Raw genomic sequence first — 18,318 nt, 5'->3', positions numbered from 1 at the left:
CAGGTTTCGGTGTTCAGGTTTTGGTGTTCAGGTTTTGGTGTTCAGGTTTCAGTGCTCAGGTTTTGGTGTTCAGGTTTCAGTGCTCAGGTTTCAGTGCTCAGGTTTTGGTGCTCAGGTTTCGGTGCGCAGGTTTCGGTGCGCAGGTTTCGGTGTTCAGGTTTTGGTGCTCAGGTTTCGGTGCTCATGTTTCGGTGCTCAGGTTTCGGTGTTCAGGTTTCAGTGCTCAGGTTTCGGTGCTCAGGTGTCGGTGTTCAGGTTTCGGTGCTCAGGTTTCGGTGTTCAGGTTTCAGTGCTCAGGTTTCGGTGCTCAGGTGTCGGTGTTCAGGTTTCAGTGCTCAGGTTTTGGTGCTCAGGTTTCGGTGTTCAGGTTTCAGTGCTCAGGTTTCGGTGCTCAGGTGTCGGTGTTCAGGTTTCGGTGCGCAGGTTTCGGTGCTCAGGTTTCGGTGTTCAGGTTTCGGTGCTCAGGTTTCGGTGCTCAGGTTTCGGTGTTCAGGTTTCGGTGCTCAGGTTTCGGTGTTCAGGTTTCAGTGCTCAGGTTTCGGTGCTCAGGTTTTGGTGTTCAGGTTTCGGTGTTCAGGTTTCAGTGCTCAGGTTTCGGTGCTCAGGTGTCGGTGCTCAGGTTTTGGTGTTCAGGTTTCGGTGTTCAGGTTTCAGTGCTCAGGTTTTGGTGCTCAGGTTTCGGTGTTCAGGTTTCAGTGCTCAGGTTTCGGTGCTCAGGTGTCGGTGTTCAGGTTTCGGTGCGCAGGTTTCGGTGCTCAGGTTTCGGTGTTCAGGTTTCGGTGCTCAGGTTTCGGTGCTCAGGTTTCGGTGTTCAGGTTTCGGTGCTCAGGTTTTGGTGCTCAGGTTTCGGTGTTCAGGTTTCGGTGCTCAGGTTTCAGTGCTCAGGTTTTGGTGCTCAGGTTTCGGTGTTCAGGTTTCGGTGCTCAGGTTTCGGTGTTCAGGTTTCGGTGTTCAGGTTTCGGTGCTCAGGTTTCGGTGCTCAGGTTTCGGTGTTCAGGTTTCGGTGCTCAGGTTTCGGTGTTCAGGTTTCAGTGCTCAGGTTTCGGTGCGCAGGTTTCGGTGTTCAGGTTTCGGTGCTCAGGTTTCGGTGTTCAGGTTTCAGTGCTCAGGTTTCGGTGCTCAGGTGTCGGTGTTCAGGTTTCAGTGCTCAGGTTTCGGTGCTCAGGTGTCGGTGTTCAGGTGTTCAGGTTTCGGTGCGCAGGTTTCGGTGCTCAGGTTTCGGTGTTCAGGTTTCGGTGCTCAGGTTTCGGTGCTCAGGTTTCGGTGTTCAGGTTTCGGTGCTCAGGTTTCGGTGTTCAGGTTTCAGTGCTCAGGTTTTGGTGCTCAGGTTTCGGTGTTCAGGTTTCGGTGCTCAGGTTTCGGTGTTCAGGTTTCGGTGTTCAGGTTTCGGTGCTCAGGTTTCGGTGCTCAGGTTTCGGTGTTCAGGTTTCGGTGCTCAGGTTTCGGTGTTCAGGTTTCAGTGCTCAGGTTTTGGTGCTCAGGTTTCGGTGTTCAGGTTTCGGTGCTCAGGTTTCGGTGCTCAGGTTTCGGTGTTCAGGTTTCGGTGCTCAGGTTTCGGTGTTCAGGTTTCAGTGTTCAGGTTTCGGTGCTCAGGTTTTGGTGCTCAGGTTTCAGTGTTCAGGTTTCGGTGCTCAGGTGTCGGTGTTCAGGTTTCGGTGCGCAGGTTTCGGTGCTCAGGTTTCGGTGTTCAGGTTTCGGTGCTCAGGTTTCGGTGCTCAGGTTTCAGTGCTCAGGTTTCGGTGTTCAGGTTTCGGTGTTCAGGTTTCGGTGCTCAGGTTTCGGTGCTCAGGTTTTGGTGCTCAGGTTTCGGTGCTCAGGTTTTGGTGTTCAGGTTTCAGTGCTCAGGTTTTGGTGCGCCGGTTTCGGTGCTCAGGTTTCGGTGCTCAGGTTTTGGTGCGCCGGTTTCGGTGCTCAGGTTTCGGTGCTCAGGTTTTGGTGCGCCGGTTTCGGTGCGCAGCAGATGGACGGCGCTGCACCTCGGCTCCGTTCAGCATCGTGTTTTCATAGAAATGAAGGATAAATCCTGCACGTAAACGCAGCTTTCAGCTCTCTGCGTGTCATCTAATGCACTTTGAGCTTCTGGCGTCTCGGTTTAATGTCCTCAGATAACATGTCAGTGTTACGGTGGGGCAGAAACAGGGCGGGGCACAAACAGGGTGGGGCAGAAACAGGGCGGGGCAGAAACAGGGCGGGGCACAAACAGGGCGGGGCACAAACAGGGCGGGGCAGAAACAGGGCGGGGCAGAAACAGGGCGGGGCACAAACAGGGCGGGGCACAAACAGGGCGGGGCACAAACAGGGCAGGGCACAAACAGGGCGGGGCACAAACAGGGCGGGGTGGGAGTTCCTCAGAATACGCAGAGTGCAATGCCACGTAAAAGTGTAAAAAAGCATCGAAACAACACGCCACATGATCCTCAGACCCAGGCCGCAGGTTCATTCAGTACTCAGACCGCTCCGGTTCCACCTCAGGTCTGGTTCTGCTGGTCCGGTTCTGCTGGACCGGTTCTGCAGGTCCGGTTCTGCAGGTCCGGTTCTGCAGGTCCGGTTCTGCTGGACCGGTTCTGCTGGACCGGTTCTGCAGGTCCGGTTCTGCTGGTCCGGTTCTGCAGGTCCGGTTCTGCTGGTCCGGTTCTGCTGGTCCGGTTCTGCAGGTCCGGTTCTGCTGGACCGGTTCTGCAGGTCCGGTTCTGCAGGTCCGGTTCTGCTGGACCGGTTCTGCTGGACCGGTTCTGCTGGTCCGGTTCTGCAGGTCCGGTTCTGCAGGTCCGGTTCTGCAGGACCGGTTCTGCAGGTCCGGTTCTCAGCCCTCATGTTAGGACTGCAGTTTTCTTAAAGCAGCTTTTATCTGAAACACATGTTTCTTTGTTTTCAGCTCAGAATGATCACAAGTCGTTTTCCTGACGGATGCTGTTATTATTTTCCTTCGTACGATCCGACCGGGGCTTTTGGGAAACCTGCCATCTGGAGTTCGTGGTTTATATTCTCTACAGGATCAACAATGGTGATGGTTCCGGTCCAGCTTCACCTTTCCTTATTCCAGAACCTCCCACTAACCCACTAACCCATGTGACTTCTTCATCTTTCTGAACTCTGGAGTTCTTCTGAATGAAGAACAGAACCTGAAGGTGTTCCTGATCAGGAAATAAAGTTTCTCCTCAGAATCAAACAGTTCTGCATCTCAGAGGCTCACGGCTGCTTCTTTAATCCAGTTTTATTCCTCCATCTGAACACGATGTTTTCTGTTTAACCTGGGATCAGACGTCCGCCTCATCCTGCTGCATCAACACCCGCACGTCATGGGAAAGTATCACAAACTCATATCTGTCGGATAAAAGCTGCAGATAAAGAGTTTGAGTGGATATTCTCATCTTGAAGGTTAAACTCTGATCTTGTGTGTGAATGAAACTTTGTGTTTTAACCCTAATCCCTGATGGGGGACATTTTTCTGGGGGCTGTACTTTCTCCTCTAATTTCACACTGTAGTGATACTCATCATATTTGGTCCAGTTGTGCATTTTTGACTATTTTTTTAAATTTCAAACGCATCATATACAATGAAAAAAACTCCTTAATTTCTGAAAAGGGACATTTTTGTCCCCTTTTAAAACGACCTAAAAACATCATATATTCATATTTTTTTCCACTTTTTTTCATAAATCTTTTATTCCACTTCAGTTCTGATCATAAATACAGTTTTCAATTAATTTCCAAAAATGAACCCTTTAGGTGCCAGCAAAGTGGAATTATTGAGATTTTCTGCCTTAATAAATGCGGCAGGGAGAGAGAAAAAAGTCCAGAACCACCGACAGAATCTGATAAAACAAGGTTCTTTTATTACAATACTTCAGATTTTTTGGTATTTCATATATATATTTATATATAGGCTTATTTTACAATTGAGTCATGAAGTTTGGAACAAACAACAACAAAGTGCTTCTTTCTTCCACAGAAAGCCTGAAAACGTTTCTCTGCAGGGCGGCGCGCCGGAGGTCAAAGGTCACCCGGGAGGATCAGAAGGCAACGTGTGGCGGCGGTTCAACAGGAGGGGCCACGTTGCACAGAAACCTGCTCACATTTACCTTTTTCTGACAGAAACCTGCTCACATTTACCTTTTTCTGACAGAAACCTGCTCACATTTACCTTTTTCTGATAGAAACCTGCTCACATTTACCTTTTTCTGACAGAAACCTGCTCACATTTAGCTTTTTCTGACAGAAACCTGCTCACATTTACCTTTTTCTGACAGAAACCTGCTCATATTTAGCTTTTTCTGATAGAAACCTGCTCACATTTAGCTTTTTCTGATACAGAAACCTGCTCATATTTAGCTTTTTCTGATAGAAACCTGCTCACATTTACCTTTTTCTGACAGAAACCTGCTCACATTTACCTTTTTCTGACAGAAACCTGCTCACATTTACCTTTTTCTGACAGAAACCTGCTCATATTTACCTTTTTCTGACAGAAACCTGCTCACATTTACCTTTTTCTGATAGAAACCTGCTCACATTTACCTTTTTCTGATAGAAACCTGCTCACATTTACCTTTTTCTGATAGAAACCTGCTCACATTTACCTTTTTCTGATAGAAACCTGCTCACATTTACCTTTTTCTGACAGAAACCTGCTCACATTTACCTTTTTCTGACAGAAATCTGCTCACATTTAGCTTTTTCTGACAGAAACCTGCTCATATTTAGCTTTTTCTGATAGAAACCTGCTCACATTTACCTTTTTCTGACAGAAACCTGCTCACATTTACCTTTTTCTGACAGAAACCTGCTCACATTTAGCTTTTTCTGACAGAAACCTGCTCATATTTAGCTTTTTCTGATAGAAACCTGCTCACATTTACCTTTTTCTGATAGAAACCTGCTCACATTTACCTTTTTCTGACAGAAACCTGCTCACATTTACCTTTTTCTGACAGAAACCTGCTCACATTTAGCTTTTTCTGACAGAAACCTGCTCATATTTAGCTTTTTCTGATAGAAACCTGCTCACATTTACCTTTTTCTGACAGAAACCTGCTCACATTTACCTTTTTCTGATAGAAACCTGCTCACATTTACCTTTTTCTGACAGAAACCTGCTCACATTTACCTTTTTCTGATAGAAACCTGCTCACATTTACCTTTTTCTGATAGAAACCTGCTCACATTTACCTTTTTCTGATAGAAACCTGCTCACATTTAGCTTTTTCTGACAGAAACCTGCTCACATTTACCTTTTTCTGACAGAAACCTGCTCACATTTACCTTTTTCTGACAGAAACCTGCTCACATTTACCTTTTTCTGATAGAAACCTGCTCACATTTACCTTTTTCTGATAGAAACCTGCTCACATTTACCTTTTTCTGATAGAAACCTGCTCACATTTACCTTTTTCTGACAGAAACCTGCTCACATTTACCTTTTTCTGACAGAAACCTGCTCACATTTACCTTTTTCTGACAGAAACCTGCTCACATTTACCTTTTTCTGATACAGAAAAAGGCTGCACAGACCCTCACACCTCTGGTATCTGTGCAGCTTTCAGGGAACAAAGAGAGAAACCCAGTTTTCAGCTGATGATTCCGAACATTTCAGAGGATCTTTGACCTCTGACCTCTGAGGCTCAGAACATTTCAAACATTTCTCAACAGTTGCGTCATTCTCTCTGTTAAAAAAAGTTCTGTCCCACGTGCACGAGTCCGTGCGTCCGCGTACATGAGAGCTGCAGGTTGCAGTTTCGTGGAGAAGTTTCAAATAATGACGGAGCAACAGGCTGGTGTGCGCGCGCGCCCTACCTTAGCTGCACTGTGTGCGCGTGCCCCACCGTATAGCTGCATGTGTGCGCGTGTCGCTGCACACGGGGAGAAGGCACAGAAACGACCCCAGAAACACGCAGTGCTGTCGGGGCTCCGCGGAACCAGCTTATCGGCTTTTACACAAAAGTTTTTAAAAAAGGCACGTGAACGAGTTCTCTGACAGGGAGCGCGCGCGTCTCCTGCGCGCGAGTCAAGTCTGAGTTCGGTCACTGAGATGATGACGCGGCGAGTTCACCTGCGTCCAGTGAGTAACAAGTGTTCTGTCCCATTCTGCAGCCGGAGGAGAGGAAAGATCCGGAAACACCCGGAAGCGGCTGCAGATGTTTCCAGAGTTCTGCAGATGTTTCCAGAGTTCTGCAGATGTTTCCAGAGTTCTGCAGATGTGAGTTCTGCAGCTGGAGGAGAGGAAAAGATCCGGAAAAAAATCCGGAAACACCCGAAAGCGGAGCGGCTTCGGTTCTGGAGATGTTTTCGGTCCGTTCAGCCTCCTCTCCCCCCCCCCCCCCCCCCCCTCAGCTCAGAGTAAATCCAGTACCAGTCCGGTTCGGGGCCGGCTCTCCCCAGTCCGGTTCGGGGCCGGCTCGGGGCCGGCTCGGGGCCCTCAGCTGCCCAGCGGCTTGAAGGATCCGTCGGGCAGCTGCCTGAAGATGCCCCGCAGCGTGTCCAGCTCGCGGCTCAGGTGCTCCACGCGCCGCCGCAGCCGCTCGTTGTCGGTGCTCAGCTCCACCACCTTCTGCTGCGTCTCCATGTTGCGCATCTTCGCCTTGTCGCGGCTCTTGCGCACGGCCACATTGTTACGCTCGCGCCGCAGCCGGTACTCGGGGCTGTTCTTGTCCACGTGCTTCTTGGATTTGCCCCGCTGCTCCAGCAGCTTCAGGCCGCCCTGCTGCGCGTGCGCGTGCTGGTGGTGGTGCTGGTGCGGGCTGGGCACCGGGGTGGGCGGCGGGGTGGGGTGGCCCGGCTGGAGGTGCATGGTGGTCTGCGCGCAGTGCGCGATCTGGTACTGCAGGTGCGGCATCTGCTGCTGCTGGGAGTACTGCTGCGGGTGCGCGTGCGCGTGCGGGTGCGGGTGGTGGTAGGTGGGGGGCACGCCCGGGGCCAGGTCCTCGTCGTCCCGCGGCTCCTGCTTGATGGCCACCGGCCGGATGCGCGGCGGGTTGTGCTCATAGAGCGGCTCCAGCTTGGACTCCATGTAGCCGGGCATGTAGTGCTGCTGCGGGGGCCCCGGGCCGCACGGCACCGAGTCGTACTCCCCGCTCATCATCTTCAGCTTGTCCTGCCGGGAGCTGTGGTGGAACAGGTCCGCCAGGAAGTCGTCGTTGAACGCCGCCGGATCGATGTAGGCGCTCAGGTCGATGGAGGTCTCGTTGTCCCCGATCTCTCCGCCGAGCTCCGCGGGATCTCTGTAGCCGGAGGGCAGCTGCTGGCCGTGGGGAAGGCTGCTCATCAGGGGCCGGGGGGCGACCTCGTACAAGTTGGAGAGCTCCATGGAGAATCTAAACCCGGGCAGGCATGGCGAGGAGCTCCGGGAATCCAGTGTGCAGAGGGCGAGGCGGGCTCAGGGCGCTGCGGGCATGCGCGGGTCGGAACCTGGAGCCTGGAACCTGGAGCCTGGAACCTGGAGCCTGGAACCTGGAGCCTGGAGCTCAGCGCGGACACTTTTATCCGAGTTCCTGCGGAGCGGAGCGGCTTCAAGCTGCAGGCTGCCGGGCTGATTCCTGCTGCTCAGTAACCTCTGAGCTGTCAAACTGCGGCTATATAGCAGGAGGCGGTGGGCGGGCACCGCGCGCACACACGCGCACACATACACACAGACACACACACACACACACACACACACACACACACACACACACACGCACACACACACACACACACACACACACGCACACACACACACACACACACACACAAACACACGCACACACACACACACACACACACACACACACACACACACACACACACAAACACACGCACACACGCACACTCACGCACACACACACACACACACAAACACACGCACACACGCACACTCACGCACACACACTGATCTCAGCCCGCTGTCACTGCGCTTCCAGCAGTCTGACTCTGCGCTGCTGCTCTCCGCCTCTCTTTGAGCTTTCTGACATTTAACTCGTTCCTTCAGCAGAAATCCTCCCTGAGACAGACAACAGCTAAATAACAGAGTAAATCACTCCGCGGGGCTCAGAACACTGAAGTTATTTCCCCGGGATTCAGTCCCAGGACCCCTCTGTCTCCATAGAACTCCTTTAATCTGCAGGTGACTCAGAGTCTGCGGTCCTCAGAGTCAGAGCTGACACCAGCGGGTTATAAAGGTCCTGCTGCTCCTCTGGACTCAGACTGCAGGCTGCATCAGTGAGGCACCAAACCAGCTCTGATCCAGACTGCCTGTTCCCAACAAAGCAGAACTCCTGCTGAAGTTTCAAACGGAGCTCTGATAAATGCGTAAAGTATGAAAATAATCGTGAGTTCTGGTGCTACAGAGAGAGTTTAACTGAGCCAGATATTTCAGGGACCAACTGTGTGATTTGGTGAGATTCAGCAGACAGACTGGCTTCAGCCCCCTCTGACAGGGCGGCTGCTGCAGAGCTCCGGGGCGCGGAGGGAAGAGGTGGACTGCAGCGCCCTCTGTCGGCCGCCAGTCAGAGAGGACGCGCGGCTGGACGCGCGGCCGCAGAGGGCTTCTCTTTTACCGGCCTTTAGGTTCCACTATTCTGATATTTATGTATGGAACGATGATCCCTGTATGCTGAAGCCTCTCTCCTGCCTGTTTCTGTCCTCTTTCAACCCGAAAACGATCTAAAGAGCAGCAGGAGGAGGACTGGAGCCGCGGGTTTGTGGAGAGGTTATCTGAGGACGTTCCAGCGCAATCCTTCAGGACCTTCAGAGGACCTTACAGAGCTATTCAGCCTCATCTGGGGACTCTTAAACTCTGACTCCTGTCCAACTGGAGCAGAGCTGCTGTCGCTGTGGGTTTGAAAAGGCTCCGGGGGCTACAAGAGGCTCCAGGAGTCCAAAGTTTGTCCACTTTATGGACACCAGATAAACATCAAAGTCCTTAAAACGCTGCGAGGCTCCAAGAGGAGACGTAAACGTTCGACTGGTACAACGAGGGGGTCCTGGAGCGGCCCCAGGTTCAGGGGTCATGAGACAGGATCCGGTAGTCCTACAGGAGGGTCCAAAAGGTTTTAAATGTGCGTTTATTCACATTCTGGGGACGTTTAGGGGTCATAAAAAGGTCCCACCGCTTCCAGGGATGTTTCAGGAGTCATGAGGACTCCGTGATCTCTGAGCAGGTTCAACTGGTCCTTCAGGAGATCTGTTTGGCTCATTGCAGAGAGAGTGGAGACCATGGAAGAGGTTTCAGGGATCTGTCAGAGAGTCAGAGAGTCAAAGAGGGTGGAGGAGTTAACTTAAGTGGGTCCTTAAGACAAGTCTGCATCAACAGGAAGCAAACAGGAGTCCTTAGAGGTTTTAGAGGTTTTCAAGGGTACAGAAAGAGGTTTAATTCAATTCAATTTTATTTATATAGCGCCAGATACAACAAATGTCATCTCAAGGCACTTAGATAATAAAGTTCAATTCAAGCCAATTTGAATTCAATTCATTGTAATCATAATTATTTCTAAAATAATCCAATTCTGGTTCCACAGAGAGGGGCCTGATAACCGAAGGCTCTGCCTCCCAAACTGGCAGCTGGTTCCACAGAGAGGGGCCTGATAACCGAAGGCTCTGCCTCCCAAACTGGCAGCTGGTTCCACAGAGAGGGGCCTGATAACTGAAGGCTCTGCCTCCCAAACTGGCAGCTGGTTCCACAGAGAGGGGCCTGATAACCGAAGGCTCTGCCTCCCAAACTGGCAGCTGGTTCCACAGAGAGGGGCCTGATAACTGAAGGCTCTGCCACCCAAACCGGCAGCTGGTTCCTCAGAGAGGGGCCTGATAACTGAAGGCTCTGCCTCCCAAACTGGTAGCTGGTTCCACAGAGAGGGGCCTGATAACTGAAGGCTCTGCCTCCCAATCTGGCAGCCGGTTCCACAGAGAGGGGCCTGATAACTGAAGGCTCTGCCTCCCAAACTGGCAGCTGGTTCCACAGAGAGGGGCCTGATATCTGAAGGCTCTGCCTCCCAAACTGGCAGCTTGTTCCACAGAGAGGGGCCTGATAACTGAAGGCTCTGCCTCCCAAACTGGCAGCTGGTTCCACAGAGAGGGGCCTGATAACTGAAGGCTCTGCCTCCCATACCGGCAGCTGGTTCCACAGAGAGGGGCCTGATAACTGAAGGCTCTGCCTCCCAAACTGGCAGCTGGTTCCACAGAGAGGGGCCTGATAACCGAAGGCTCTGCCTCCCAAACTGGCAGCTGGTTCCAGAGAGAGGGTCCTGATAACTGAAGGCTCTGCCTCCCAAACTGGCAGCTGGTTCCACAGAGAGGGGCCTGATACCTGAAGGCTGTGCCTCCAAAACTGGCAGCTGGTTCCACAGAGAGGGAACTGATAACCGAAGGCTCTGCTTCCCAAACTGGCAGTTGGTTCCACAGAGAGGGGCCTGATAACCGAAGGCTCTGCTTCCCAAACTGGCAGTTGGTTCCACAGAGAGGGGCCTGATAACCGAAGGCTCTGCCTCCCAAACTGGCAGCTGGTTCCACAGAGATGGGCCTGATAACTGAAGGCTCTGCCTCCCAAACTGGCAGCTGGTTCCACAGAGAGGGGCCTGATAACCGAAGGCTCTGCCTCCCAAACTGGCAGCTGGTTCCAGAGAGAGGGTCCTGATAACTGAAGGCTCTGCCTCCCAAACTGGCAGCTGGTTCCAGAGAGAGGGTCCTGATACCTGAAGGCTGTGCCTCCAAAACTGGCAGCTGGTTCCACAGAGAGGGGCCTGATAACTGAAGGCTCTGCCTCCCAAACTGGCAGCTGGTTCCACAGAGAGGGGCCTGATAACTGAAGGATCTGCCTCCCAAACTGGCAGCTGGTTCCACAGAGAGGGGCCTGATAACTGAAGGCTCTGCCTCCCAAACTGGCAGCTGGTTCCTCAGAGAGGGGCCTGATAACTGAAGGCTCTGCCTCCCAAACTGGCAGCTGGTTCCACAGAGAGGGGCCTGATAACTGAAGGCTCTGCCTCCCAAACTGGCAGCTGGTTCCACAGAGAGGGGCCTGATAACTGAAGGCTCTGTCTCCCAAACTGGCAGCTGGTTCCACAGAGAGGGGCCTGATAACTGAAGGCTCTGCCTCCCAAACTGGCAGCTGGTTCCACAGAGAGGGGCCTGATAACTGAAGGCTCTGCCTCCCAAACTGGCAGCTGGTTCCTCAGAGAGGGGCCTGATAACTGAAGGCTCTGCCTCCCAAACTGGCAGCTGGTTCCACAGAGAGGGGCCTGATAACTGAAGGCTGTGCCTCCCAAACTGGCAGCTGGTTCCACAGAGAGGGGCCTGATCACCGAAGGCTCTGCCTCCCAAACTGGCAGCTGGTTCCACAGAGAGGGGCCTGATAACTGAAGGCTCTGCCTCCCAAACTGGCAGCTGGTTCCACAGAGAGGGGCCTGATAACTGAAGGCTCTGTCTCCCAAATTGGCAGCTGGTTCCAAAGAGAGGGGCCTGATAACCGAAGGCTCTGCCTCCCAAACTGGCAGCTGGTTCCACAGAGAGGGGCCTGATAACTGAAGGCTCTGCCACCCAAACCGGCAGCTGGTTCCTCAGAGAGGGGCCTGATAACTGAAGGCTCTGCCTCCCAAACTGGCAGCTGGTTCCACAGAGAGGGGCCTGATAACTGAAGGCTCTGCCTCCCAAACTGGCAGCTGGTTCCACAGAGAGGGGCCTGATATCTGAAGGCTCTGCCTTCCAAACTGGCAGCTGGTTCCACAAAGAGGGGCCTGATAACTGAAGGCTCTGCCTCCCATACCGGCAGCTGGTTCCACAGAGAGGGGCCTGATAACTGAAGGCTCTGCCTCCCAAACTGGCAGCTGGTTCCACAGAGAGGGGCCTGATAACCGAAGGCTCTGCCTCCCAAACTGGCAGCTGGTTCCAGAGAGAGGGTCCTGATAACCGAAGGCTCTGCCTCCCAAATTGGCAGCTGGTTCCACAGAGAGGGGCCTGATAACTGAAGGCTCTGCTTCCCAAACTGGCAGTTGGTTCCACAGAGAGGGGCCTGATAACCGAAGGCTCTGCCTCCCAAACTGGCAGCTGGTTCCACAGAGAGGGGCCTGATAACCGAAGGCTCTGCCTCCCAAACTGGCAGCTGGTTCCACAGAGATGGGCCTGATAACTGAAGGCTCTGCCTCCCAAACTGGCAGCTGGTTCCACAGAGAGGGGCCTGATAACCGAAGGCTCTGCCTCCCAAACTGGCAGCTGGTTCCAGAGAGAGGGTCCTGATAACTGAAGGCTCTGCCTCCCAAACTGGCAGCTGGTTCCACAGAGAGGGGCCTGATACCTGAAGGCTGTGCCTCCAAAACTGGCAGCTGGTTCCACAGAGAGGGGCCTGATAACTGAAGGCTCTGCCTCCCAAACTGGCAGCTGGTTCCACAGAGAGGGGCCTGATAACTGAAGGATCTGCCTCCCAAACTGGCAGCTGGTTCCACAGAGAGGGGCCTGATAACCGAAGGCTCTGCCTCCCAAACTGGCAGCTGGTTCCACAGAGAGGGGCCTGATAACTGAAGGCTCTGTCTCCCAAATTGGCAGCTGGTTCCAAAGAGAGGGGCCTGATAACCGAAGGCTCTGCCTCCCAAACTGGCAGCTGGTTCCACAGAGAGGGGCCTGATAACTGAAGGCTCTGCCACCCAAACCGGCAGCTGGTTCCTCAGAGAGGGGCCTGATAACTGAAGGCTCTGCCTCCCAAACTGGCAGCTGGTTCCACAGAGAGGGGCCTGATAACTGAAGGCTCTGCCTCCCAAACTGGCAGCTGGTTCCACAGAGAGGGGCCTGATATCTGAAGGCTCTGCCTTCCAAACTGGCAGCTGGTTCCACAGAGAGGGGCCTGATAACTGAAGGCTCTGCCTCCCATACCGGCAGCTGGTTCCACAGAGAGGGGCCTGATAACTGAAGGCTCTGCCTCCCAAACTGGCAGCTGGTTCCACAGAGAGGGGCCTGATAACCGAAGGCTCTGCCTCCCAAACTGGCAGCTGGTTCCAGAGAGAGGGTCCTGATAACTGAAGGCTCTGCCTCCCAAACTGGCAGCTGGTTCCACAGAGAGGGGCCTGATAACTGAAGGCTCTGCCTCCCAAACTGGCAGCTGGTTCCACAGAGAGGGGCCTGATAACTGAAGGCTCTGCCTCCCAAACTGGCAGCTGGTCCCACAGAGAGGGGCCTGATAACTGAAGGCTCTGCCTCCCAAACTGGCAGCTGGTTCCACAGAGAGGGGCCTGATAACTGAAGGCTCTGCCTCCCAAACTGGCAGCTGGTTCCACAGAGAGGGGCCTGATAACTGAAGGCTCTGCCTCCCAAACTGGCAGCTGGTTCCACAGAGAGGGGCCTGATAACTGAAGGCTCTGCCTCCCAAACTGGCAGCTGGTTCCACAGAGAGGGGCCTGATATCTGAAGGCTCTGCCTTCCAAACTGGCAGCTGGTTCCACAGAGAGGGGCCTGATAACTGAAGGCTCTGCCTCCCATACCGGCAGCTGGTTCCACAGAGAGGGGCCTGATAACTGAAGGCTCTGCCTCCCAAACTGGCAGCTGGTTCCACAGAGAGGGGCCTGATAACCGAAGGCTCTGCCTCCCAAACTGGCAGCTGGTTCCAGAGAGAGGGTCCTGATAACTGAAGGCTCTGCCTCCCAAACTGGCAGCTGGTTCCACAGAGAGGGGCCTGATAACTGAAGGCTCTGCCTCCCAAACTGGCAGCTGGTTCCACAGAGAGGGGCCTGATAACTGAAGGCTCTGCCTCCCAAACTGGCAGCTGGTCCCACAGAGAGGGGCCTGATAACTGAAGGCTCTGCCTCCCAAACTGGCAGCTGGTTCCACAGAGAGGGGCCTGATAACTGAAGGCTCTGCCTCCCAAACTGGCAGCTGGTTCCACAGAGAGGGGCCTGATAACTGAAGGCTCTGCCTCCCAAACTGGCAGCTGGTTCCACAGAGAGGGGCCTGATAACTGAAGGCTCTGCCTCCCAAACTGGCAGCTGGTCCCACAGAGAGGGGCCTGATAACTGAAGGCTCTGCCTCCCAAACTGGCAGCTGGTTCCACAGAGAGGGGCCTGATATCTGAAGGCTCTGCCTTCCAAACTGGCAGCTGGTTCCACAGAGAGGGGCCTGATAACTGAAGGCTCTGCCTCCCATACCGGCAGCTGGTTCCACAGAGAGGGGCCTGATAACTGAAGGCTCTGCCTCCCAAACTGGCAGCTGGTTCCACAGAGAGGGGCCTGATAACCGAAGGCTCTGCCTCCCAAACTGGCAGCTGGTTCCAGAGAGAGGGTCCTGATAACTGAAGGCTCTGCCTCCCAAACTGGCAGCTGGTTCCACAGAGAGGGGCCTGATAACTGAAGGCTCTGCCTCCCAAACTGGCAGCTGGTTCCACAGAGAGGGGCCTGATAACTGAAGGCTCTGCCTCCCAAACTGGCAGCTGGTCCCACAGAGAGGGGCCTGATAACTGAAGGCTCTGCCTCCCAAACTGGCAGCTGGTTCCACAGAGAGGGGCCTGATAACTGAAGGCTCTGCCTCCCAAACTGGCAGCTGGTTCCACAGAGAGGGGCCTGATAACTGAAGGCTCTGCCTCCCAAACTGGCAGCTGGTTCCACAGAGAGGGGCCTGATAACTGAAGGCTCTGCCTCCCAAACCGGCAGCTGGTTCCACAGAGAGGGGCCTGATTACTGAAGGCCAAAGATAGTCTGGCCGTTTCTCAATACCAAAAATGCAAAGAACAGACTTGTGTTCTTGAGGAGAATGTTCTTGCTAGTCAACCTCGGAAGAATGAATTCGGGATATCACAAGTACACATGCTCCGTTTTCAGTTTTGAGACGATGCGTTCTTCATGCCCGAGGCAGCCTGCTCTCATTAAACAGCTGTGCTTTTTCATCCAAGTGCTCTCTCTCGCTCTAATGTGTGTGTGTGTTAGTGTGTGTGTGTGTGTGTGTGTGTGTGTGTGTGTGTGTGTGTGTGTGTGTGTGTGTGTGTGTGTGTAAACATACATAAATAAAATACATACATAAATGAACATACATAAAATAAATTTATTTACGCTGACAAGTTTTAGGCGCAGAATTCTTCCGAACAAAATTGTAAATAGCTGGTATTAAGACAAATTAACGATAAAATCGGGATCTAAAGGGCTACTTTCTCGCCTCAAAATGTTTTAAACGCAGATAAAGTGATATATTTAAAGAGTTTAAAGCTAAAATGAAATCAGCTTCAGCCTGTTGATTTCGACTCGGATAGGAGCGCAGTGCATTGTGGGATATTTGCGCTGACAAGTTAGCACAAGTTAGCTACCGCTGCATCCTCGGTAAAATGGGCGTGTCGAGAACTTTCTACGTTCTCAGCGAAATGCGAACTTGTGTATTGGGACAGTACTTGGGCTGCGACTGATGACGTTTCACAAGAACACAAGAACACAAGTACGGACAAGAACGTACATTGAGAAACGGCCAGAGTCTAACTCATCCTCGTTATCATGTCGGTGTTCACCTGAAGACGTCCTGAGTGAAACGGCTGATCGTTTCCTCCTGTCAGAGGTTTCTACAACAAGATTTTTATCTTATCATCCGTCTTTTTTCACAACTTTAAAAGAAGCAGCAAAGCTGCTCCATAAACCCATAAAAGAACGTTATTTTAAATAAAAGGGTCGTTCATTTGAATTTAAACTATATATATATATATATATATATATATATAATTACATATAATTATATATATATATATATAATTATATATATTATTATTGTATATATATCCCAGATATTCCCAGATTTGAAAGTAATTCCTGAAGAAGAACTCTCTCCATTTTCCTCTTGTGGATGTCCGCCACAGTTGTTTTTTTTTCCTCCTCCAGGTTTGTTTCCTGTTAGAACAACTACTTCTTCTACTGAATTACAGCCACTAACAGCGCAGCCTACAGCGCCCCCTCTGGTGACACAACACAGCTGAGTTTATTCACCTCAGACCATGATGGAATCTATATGGAATCTAATCTATAATCTATAATCTAATCTAAACTTGTGTTTATGAGAGCACAAAACCAGACTCACCCGGAGTAAGCGGGCAGATGAGAAAAATCATCAATTTCATTAATGCAAAACACCAAAAATCAGATATCTAAAGTAAGGAAAACAGCTCAATTTAGCAGAAGAAGAAGAAAAAGCAGATGAAAGCAACAACAAATAAAGACAAAGATCTGGCACTGAACAAAGCTAGGAGTATCAAAACAATAACACAATAATAATAAAAGGACAAACACAAAGAATCTGAAGTAAAACGCAACAGAATACACAAGAATGAACAATTCTGAAATAAAACGTGAAACAGAAATCCACAAGGTCACAGCAAAAAGAGAAAAACCCAGAGAGCATGACGCCATCTGAGGCTGTCGCTACGGCTAAATGTTTGATAAACAGTCAACTCTTTCAGGTCACTGGTTCTGAATGTGGGTCCAATGTCAGAAAAGAAAAAAGAAAAACAAGGTCCAGCTGGTAAAATCCCAGAAGTTTTCCTTCAAGGCCTCCAGTTGATCTTTGAGACAGTTCAGTGGATCTTGGGAGTCATTAAAGATAAGACAAACAGTAAAGCAGAGTGCTGATTCAGAGTCTTCCACTTTGTTCTTGGACAGCAGAATTAGGACAACAAACCTGCCAACTTAAGGAAAACTGTGGATTTCAATCACAGTCTTAAGTTAAGTGGACTGAATATGGCTTACAGGAATTTCTGCCTGAGGGGGAGGAGTTTCTGTCTCAGGGGGAGGAGTCTCTGCCTCAGGGGAGGAGTCGCTGCCTCAGGGGGAGGGGTCTCTGCATCAGGGGGAGGAGTCTGGCTCAGGGGAGGAGTCTCTGCATCAGGGGGAGGGGTCTCTGAATCAGGGGGAGGAGCTTATGCCTCGGGGGGAGGAGTCTCTGTCTCAGGGGAGGAGTCTCTGCCTCAGGGGAAGGAGTCTCTGCCTCAGGGGAGGAGTCTCTGTCTCAGGGGGAGGAGTCTCTGTCTCAGGGGAGGAGTCTCTGTCTCAGGGGGAGGAGTCTCTGCCTCAGGGGGAGGAGTCTCTGCCTCAGGGGAGGAGTCTCTGCCTCAAGGGAGGAGTCTCTGTCTCAGGAGAGGAGTCTCTGTCTCAGGGGAGGAGTCTCTGCCTCAGGGAGAGGAGTTTCTGTCTCAGGGAGAGGAGTCTCTGTCTCAGGGGGAGGAGTCTCTGCCTCAGGGGAGGAGTCTCTGTCTCAGGGGAGGAGTCTCTGTCTCAGGGGGAGGAGTCTCTGCCTCAGGGAGAGGAGTTTCTGTCTCAGGGAGAGGAGTCTCTGCCTCAGGGGAGGAGTCTCTGCCTCAGGGGAGGAGTTTCTGCCTCGGGAAGGAGTCTCTGCCTCAGGGGGAGGAGTTTCTGCCTCAGGGGAGGAGTCTATGTCTCAGGGGAAGGAGTCTCTGCCTCAGGGGGAGGAGTCTCTGCCTCATGGGAGGAGTCTCTTCCTCAGGGGAGGAGTCTCTGTCTCAGGGGGAGGAGTCTCTGCCTCAGGGGAGGAGTCTCTGTCTCAGGGGAGGAGTCTCTGCCTCAGGGGAGGAGTTTCTGTCTCAGGGAGAGGAGTCTCTGTCTCAGGGGGAGGAGTCTCTGCCTCAGGGGAGGAGTCTCTGTCTCAGGGGAGGAGTCTCTGTCTCAGGGGGAGGAGTCTCTGCCTCAGGGAGAGGAGTTTCTGTCTCAGGGAGAGGAGTCTCTGCCTCAGGGGAGGAGTCTCTGCCTCAGGGGAGGAGTTTCTGCCTCGGGAAGGAGTCTCTGCCTCAGGGGGAGGAGTTTCTGCCTCAGGGGAGGAGTCTATGTCTCAGGGGAAGGAGTCTCTGCCTCAGGGGGAGGAGTCTCTGCCTCATGGGAGGAGTCTCTTCCTCAGGGGAGGAGTCTCTGCCTCAGGGGGAGGAGTCTCTGCCTCAGGGGAAGGAGTCTCTGTCTCAGGGGGAGGTGTCTCTGTCTCAGGAGAGGAGTCTCTGTCTCAGGGGAGGAGTCTATGTCTCAGGAGAGGAGTCTCTGTCTCAGGGGAAGGAGTCTCTGCCTCAGGGGGAGGAGTCTCTGCCTCATGGGAGGAGTCTCTGCCTCAGGGGAGGAGTCTATGTCTCATGGGAGGAGTCTCTGCCTCAGGGGAGGAGTCTATGTCTCAGGAGAGGAGTCTCTGTCTCAGGGGAAGGAGTCTCGGCCTCAGGGGGAGGAGTTTCTGCCTCAGGGGAAGGAGTCTCTGCCTCAGGGGAGGAGTCTCTGTCTCAGGGGGAGGTGTCTCTGTCTCAGGAGAGGAGTCTCTGTCTCAGGGGAGGAGTCTATGTCTCAGGAGAGGAGTCTCTTTCTCAGGGGGAGGAGTCTCTGCCTCAGGGGAGGAGTCTATGTCTCAGGAGAG

At 52.5% G+C, this 18,318-nt stretch overlaps 1 protein-coding gene across 1 annotated transcript; it reads right to left on the bottom strand.

The window, feature by feature from the left end:
- Positions 1-6,315: 6,315 nt before the first annotated feature.
- On the bottom strand, positions 6,316-7,538 carry cebpa (CCAAT enhancer binding protein alpha). The gene has a single exon (XM_075468837.1). It carries the CDS (start codon positions 7,301-7,303, stop codon positions 6,416-6,418), a length of 888 nt encoding a protein of 295 aa, XP_075324952.1. The 5' UTR covers positions 7,304-7,538; the 3' UTR covers positions 6,316-6,415.
- Between the last annotated feature and the right edge of the window lie 10,780 nt (positions 7,539-18,318).

This window comes from Odontesthes bonariensis, chromosome 1, assembly GCF_027942865.1.
Source record: "Odontesthes bonariensis isolate fOdoBon6 chromosome 1, fOdoBon6.hap1, whole genome shotgun sequence".
Lineage (NCBI taxonomy): Eukaryota > Metazoa > Chordata > Actinopteri > Atheriniformes > Atherinopsidae > Odontesthes > Odontesthes bonariensis.
Note: the sequence above shows the minus strand (reverse complement) of the source record. Positions and strands in the feature narration are given on the sequence as shown.

Coding starts and splice junctions, on each gene's coding strand:
- cebpa (XM_075468837.1), bottom strand. CDS start 7,303: ATGGAGCTCTCCAACTTGTACGAGGTCGCCCCCCGGCCCCTGATGAGC.